Here is a 7141-nt window from a genome sequence, read left to right as displayed (position 1 = left end):
TTTCAGGAACAACATGTTTTCTTCATGGGTTTTATCATATGACATTTCTTACATTTGTTGATCAATGTGTTGAACCTATGATAAGTCTGTTCCAGGGACTCATCAGAAAGAGCATGAAAAGTGTTTTACTCATTTAAGCATTGAGCACGATGATTCTTTCTCATCTTAATACCTCCTTCAAGCTGGTTGGCTAGCTGATCCCCTAGATCCTTTGCAGATCACAGGCATCGAGAAACTGAAAGATTTCATTGGGTAGTGCCATGATCAAGAGCCTTTTGGCTTTTTGGTCAATCTCAACCCTACGCTTGTCATCATCATCCCAGACCCTTCTATCCTTGGTAGCACGAATAACAAGAACTTCAGCAGCAGTACCAGTAACAGAAACCCTGGGAATAATGGTCAGAGGCACATAAGGTCCATGCTTGATGGATTCATACAAGGTCAGGTCAAGACATTCATAGAAGTTTATCAACTAAATCTTCCACTGGGGATATTCATCCCTAATGAGAGTCGATGGTTTAGTGAGGGATCCAACACTATACATCGAGTTCCAGGATTGATTGGACATCTTTCAAGAAAAGGGTAAAACAAACAAACTAGAAGTTTCGATAAATAGAAAATAGAACTTGAAGAACGCAAACTTGGAGAAAATATTCAAATATGATTATCTTCGTAGAAATAAACAAGATCTGCATATTTTCACAGAAAAAATTCGAGATATTGGAATTAAAAGCGATTTCTAGAAGATAAAATAACTAAACAAAAGAGGATATCCTTTATGAATTGGATCCAACTAATCAATAAACTGATTAGAAGCCTCTAATACCAATTGTAGGAACCTAGATCCTCTAATGCACTACTAATCAAAGCTTAGGTCAACAAGTGAACAAAAGAAATACTCTGAAACTAGTGGGTTAAACATAAATGAACAAGACACATAAATCCTTGAAGTATTGAACAAGTCGGCTGTATTTGAATTGCTAATGAGAGTATGTCCAGAACACGCATGAGTGTGTGTACAAAATATATTTCAACTAGCTAAATTTCTCACAAGTGCTAAAATATCTCTATAAACTGGGAAGGAGCGCGTCTTCTTATTTTCAAAATTGGTAATTGATATTCTTAGAGGAATTACCCTTTTATAGGCGTTTCTAGAAAATGAATCTTCCACAATTTGGGAAATAGGAGAAGTCAACACGTCCACCAATCATCTGTCTCCACATGTATAATTGGAATAACTATTTTTGGAAACGTGTCGGCCTGAGACCGAAACACTTGCAAGATGTGTCGTGGAACCTTCACGCGCAATGAAGAGTAGGAGACTCATAGGCTCTGCATGTATAGTGTAGAGGCTTTGTGTCTTGAGTCGGGCTCTGTATTGAATCCTTAACTTTTTGACGTGTAGTCTTCGATCTTCTTTCCTCTTAGCGACGAGCTCTATATCCAGGTATCATCTCTGTATCCGAGCTCTTGGTTCCAGGCAGCTTTCTAGACTAAGTCCTTTTGACTAGAGCAAGAGGCTTTTTACTTACACTTTTGAAATAAACATTCTAACAGAAAGGAAATATTCCGATACAAGAAGCTTGGAGAAGATGTCCCTAAGTACATCAACTTCATGCAACTTAGATTAGGCATTCTTTCAATCTTGTAATCTTGTTTTCTTTCTTTTAATGTATAACCTTTGTGTATTAGGTCTACCAAGCTGATTGTAATAACTTGTAATATTTTCCCTTGAAACATATTCAATAAAATGATCAGTTCACTGAAAAAAAATCCCTGAAAAGAGTAAATGGGACATGTACTTAAGAGTTATGTTTATGTCTTTCATTCATTAACACCTTTCTAGTCAGTGAATATGATTTTAATTTCAGTTATTAATATTGTGTAATTTTATTCTTTCCTTGTAATCTTTTACAATTAAAGTAAATTTTCATAATAAACTGTATCACTGAAAAAGATCCAAAAACAGTTAAAAGGAACACATATTTTACTAGTACCTTTTTCTTATTGATGTAACTTAAGCAATTTTCTTTAAGTTCCTTTATCATCATCAAATAGGGGGAGATTGTTGATGCTCTCTCTCGGTGGTTTGATGTCTTATTCAGTTTCAGTGATCATCATTGAGTCTGTTTAGTGATCGTTGAACATGTATTGTAATTCGTTCAGAGACCAATATCCTTCAAGAAGACAAAACTCACACGACAGATCCTTCAACGATGTCAAAGACAGAAGCTGAAGGTAGAGACCAACAAGTTCGTGATCTGAAGTAGTTTGTAGTGATAACAAGCTCGTCTACACAAATTTGAAATCTATGCAGGATTCAGTGAACACTGATGAGACCTTCAGTATCATTTCAGTATTCAACGATAAAATGAATCTTGTTGAGCAAGATAGTTTCGTCTTGTCCTTCTGCAGACAAAGGACAAACCCATATCTTTCAAAGTAATTGTACGGAGTCACTCCATTGTCTCCAAACATGCTTACCTACTTTATGAGAAGACTATTCATATACGACCAAAAGACTGTATACTGCAACAAAGGATAAACTTTCCTTTAAAATCTTGTCATGTGCTTTTTATATTCTGAATTGCATTTAATGCAATGGGTATAAATAGCTGAATAGTTCTCTTTTCTCAGTTACACATTTTCCTTATCTTATCTTACCCACGAAGATACTTCTCTCTTTACTCTCTGTCTAAGAGAATAACCCACTGTAACAAGTGAAGAGCACATTACTTCTTATCTTAATTCTTGTATAAAGTCTTTTCTTCTTGCTATCTTTAATTTTGTGTGTATCTTTGATTGTTTAGATAGGTTATGTATCCTATCTCTTCCGCAAACAATCTGTAAAAATCTGTATTGATCTTCTTTATCAATATATATTTTCTAAAAGTGAAAGTTGCCATGTTTGTATTCATTCCCCCCGGTTCTACAAACTGTTACATATAAACTCATATAGATCCGACTAGGACCAACATATACCCCAAAGGAGGACCAACATATACCCCAAAGGTATTTACACGATAAGCCCCTACACCTTGATTATATTTACAATTTAAACCCCAACATTCTATAATTGTTACCTACACATTCGGTGATCACTGAACAGATTCAATGATGATCGTTGAAACTGAGGAAAACAAAACCAAGTATTTTCACTAAGTATAATTGTTATTAATCAAATCACTGAGAGAGTTTGGATCAACAGTATGTGATAGATGCCACAAGATGTTGATATCATAGACTACTATGATAAGAATGATATTGAGTAGATCAAGGCTCACCAAGGGCGGTGGGACATTGAAAACTTATTTATGGCAAGGAGAAATTCAAGCAATAATGAGAAGTCATATATGAGAGGTTATGGGTTAGCGATCAAGTCAGCTATATGCCTTGTCAATTTAATAAAGGTTCATTTATTGCTACTAAATCATAAGACATGAGACTATAGGATGAGCGGGAGTTCCATAAAAGCATTACATGTAAGTACTATGATTCGGAGAACAAAATACTAGAGATATATCAAGTAGTGGTATCGGAAACGAGCACAAGCTTATTAGATTTAGTGCCTTTGTCCAAATTATACGAGGACTAATTAGATGTAGATACTGTCGTGATGGGAAGCATTCATAAGATCGATAATGTAGCATAAAGAAGATGCATGGGTTAACAGTTGAGCATGAGAATTATTTATGATGCATATTTATGCATAATATTATTTCTATGTACATGTTTATGGGCATTTAATGCATGTATGTAATTTTATTATGTGAGTTGCATGCTATTTATTAACTGTTTTTCAAACATTATTTAGCATGTTATAAATAGGGTATTACTTCAAAATGGGCTCAATCAGGTTCGAGGTTTGGGTCGATATGTCAAATCAAAGGCACATCCTAGGAATGAGTAATTGGACAAGGATGAGACGTATAATCCAGGGAATGCGAATGACAATATGACCTTTACCCGATAGAACAAAGTTTATGATATTTCAAAATTATTTCAAATGGATTTTTGGAATAGATGTACATATTATTTGGGTATTTTGTTTGTCCTTTACAATGATGGGACATGTATGATTTATGCACGAAAACTATGAACTCATTGAGATTTATAAAGTTGACTATTATTATGCATCTTATGGGCGCGAAGTTCAAGGGTAGACAAGGGCAAAGGTTATGCTTAATTAGTGAGTTATCTATACTATATCATAAAACATTTGACAAAACTCTTAAAAACCACTTTTTATGCGTAAAGTAMTATTTGTTAATGCATATTACTTAAAACTCAAGATTGCAAGTAGATTGTGCGTAAGTACAACTTATTAAAGCTCCATATATGAATTCGTGTAACTAACTGCAGATAAACATAATTAAATGCATAATAAATATCTTATTTTAAATATAAAAAATCTAAAATATAATTAGGATAATTATTGAGTTCTAACGGAATATTTAATTATTATTTTTATAAAATGTTATATTATAAAATTAAAAAAATTACATAAAAAATGAGAACTTTNTTAAATTAAATTATAATAAAAAATTAAAAAAATTACATAAAAAATGAGAACTTTTAAATAGTTGATTTGATATTAAATTGATGTATTTTATTCTAAAATTTTATGATATCTTCAAATTTATATTTATTCAAAAATAAAATCATTATTACCTTTCTTAAAAACACATAAAATCGTATTATAACATCGACAGAGACAAATAATAAAATAGAACATTAAAATCGAGATGTGTCTCGCTGCATTGCGCGAATACTCTTCTAGTATTTCTATTAAATATCTGAATTAGGGATGGTTAGACGTTATGTTTGAACTAATTTTGTAAGGTAACCTAGTATGGGACAATTTAGATTTGGGTTATTATTTACATTGTAACGAGACTTTATTAGCCGTTATTCTTGAGTTATTTACTATTATTTAATGAAAATGACATAACACAACTCATGGTTTAAATGAGGTGTTACGGTTTGTATGAATAACCAAAACAAGAACACAAGAACCAAAAATGTAATTCACTCTAATAATGAAGATGATATGACAATAAAATATCCACAATATTTTTTAAATTATTATTTCACTGCATCATATTTAATTAGCGGAATACATGTTAACATGTCAACTAGATTTTTTTTTTTTTGTTAATTCAAACTTTAAAATAATAGTTTTAAAAATTGGTTGTAGAAAAAAATCTTTTTTAATTACGGAATAACTGTTTAAAAAGGTTATTTGCCTGCTTGAAAATTTAATTATTAAATTAGATTTCTTATTCAACTAATGCACGAAAACCTCCATACCCAAAATCCCATTTATGTACAGTTATAATATATTTCGAATTCTTTCTTTTTTTCATAAATAAAAAGAGAGAAATACTTGATAAGTAAATATATTGTAGAAAAAGAAGTAGAAGATAAAAACAAATAAGCCTATGCCAGTTACCATTTAGGCCCCCAACTTCTTTCCTTTACATGTGTGACTTGCAAATTATTACAAAGCAAGGGAGCAATGATTTAGGATCCAACAAATAGAGTTCTTCAATATTTGAATAAATCCCAACTTTTCCAGCCAATGAATCAAACCCCGACTGATTAGCAAGTTCTTGAATGTTCTCCAATGGTTTATGAACTCTCCCAGCAATCACTCTGCAAACTATCAAAGCTTTCCTCAAATTAGAACCATTGTTGACATCAATGGCTTCAAATGCCCTTTGACTTGTTGAAGTAGTGAAAACACTCCCAACTACATTTTTGTTGTTGCCATTTTTCTTGATTGAAAACCCATGTCGTAGAATTTGACAAACGTTGCAGTTAGTGGATTGGCAAAGGCTAGAGGATCCATTAAGGCCAAGGTTGCATTCAACTAGTGTGCCGTGGAACCTTAGTAACTCATTGCCGTCAGCTAGACAACGAGGGTGTTTCTTTTGGAGTTTGCTAGCTCTGACTTTCACAGTTTCTCGATGTTCTTCGAATTCAGATAGTGTTCTTTGCATGTTGTGGACCTTCAAGATCCTTTCTATTCCTCCAGAATTGGTGTGGGATTTTGACCAACTTGTTTTGTAGATTAATTCCACGATTTTTCTAGATGAATCTCCTTCATTGAGCTCAGTAACTGCCAAATCAATGGAAATCAACCAATTATGTCTCAAAAAGTAAATCAACTCCAGGTAACAAAAACTTTATTTAGGAAATGTGACGCCAAAAACCCAAAGAGAAATGAGATCAAACAATGATGCTATATATATATATACATATTTCGTGGATTCATGGTTAGATGGTTTTGTTTTTTCTAGTGGTATAGTTCAAGCATACAATTTGTCAGTGCAGGGGCGGACACATTAGCAAAAGGGGGAAGGGACCCAAGTCAAAAGCTAAAAAAAATCTTATGTTAAAATTTAGGTTTTACATGATTTACTTTTTACTTCCCCGTTACATTTTTTTCACGGTCCCCAACCCCAATCGAAACCGTTACTCTAACAAAAAAAATCTATTGAAATCAAAAAAACCAAAAAAACCAAAAAAGTTATTCGAAATCGACAAAAACACTAAAAAATTTCTCGAAATCAACCAAAAAACTTTAAAAATATCTCGAAACGTTGTAATTAGATTAAAAACACATCGGGTGACTTTGTGGGTCTTTAGTCTACCTTAAAGGTGACCACACTAGACAAAAATCTTGGATCCGCTACTGAGTGCAAATGCATATATGTAAACAGAATAATATCTATTTAGTATCATTAACATAATAAAGATTGAATTTTGAAAGAAAAAGCAAGAATCTTTGCTTACCAGCATGTTTGGAGAGATGATGAAATTCTAGAGCTCCCCATTTCACAAATTGTTCACCACATTTATGACAAACCATGCCAAAAACCCCACGACCTTCGCCTTCAAAGGAAGATCTAGCCTTTGTCAGATTAGTAGCACTAAATCCAGACCCTAAACCTCTACCAACCCTTGAAAATCCATTAGGGCTTCTTCGATTAGTCATTGGTGAACTTGTTGGCTTGTGAAGATGAGGGCCAGGAGTCCCAGGTTTTAGGGTACCCTCAAATCTTGAGGATGCACCATCATCATCACCACCACCACCACCACCACCACCACCACCACCACCACCACCACCACCACCACC

General features: G+C 33.4%; 1 protein-coding gene across 1 annotated transcript in view; it reads right to left on the bottom strand.

Annotated features, from left to right (window-relative positions):
* Positions 1-5417: 5417 nt before the first annotated feature.
* The window catches only part of LOC112523776, a 2152-nt gene continuing 428 nt past the window's right edge, over positions 5418-7141 (bottom strand). Inside the window, exons 2-3 of the mRNA XM_025133456.1 lie at positions 6799-6897; positions 5418-6121 (exon numbers count right to left, since the gene is read on the bottom strand). Of these exons, the coding sequence (XP_024989224.1) occupies positions 5478-6121; positions 6799-6897 (743 nt within the window). The 3' untranslated portion in view covers positions 5418-5477. The remainder of the gene's footprint in view (positions 6122-6798; positions 6898-7141) is intronic.

Source organism: Cynara cardunculus (assembly GCF_001531365.2).
Source record: "Cynara cardunculus var. scolymus isolate 2C chromosome LG 12, CcrdV1, whole genome shotgun sequence".
Taxonomy (NCBI): Eukaryota; Viridiplantae; Streptophyta; class Magnoliopsida; order Asterales; family Asteraceae; genus Cynara; species Cynara cardunculus.
Note: the sequence above shows the minus strand (reverse complement) of the source record. Positions and strands in the feature narration are given on the sequence as shown.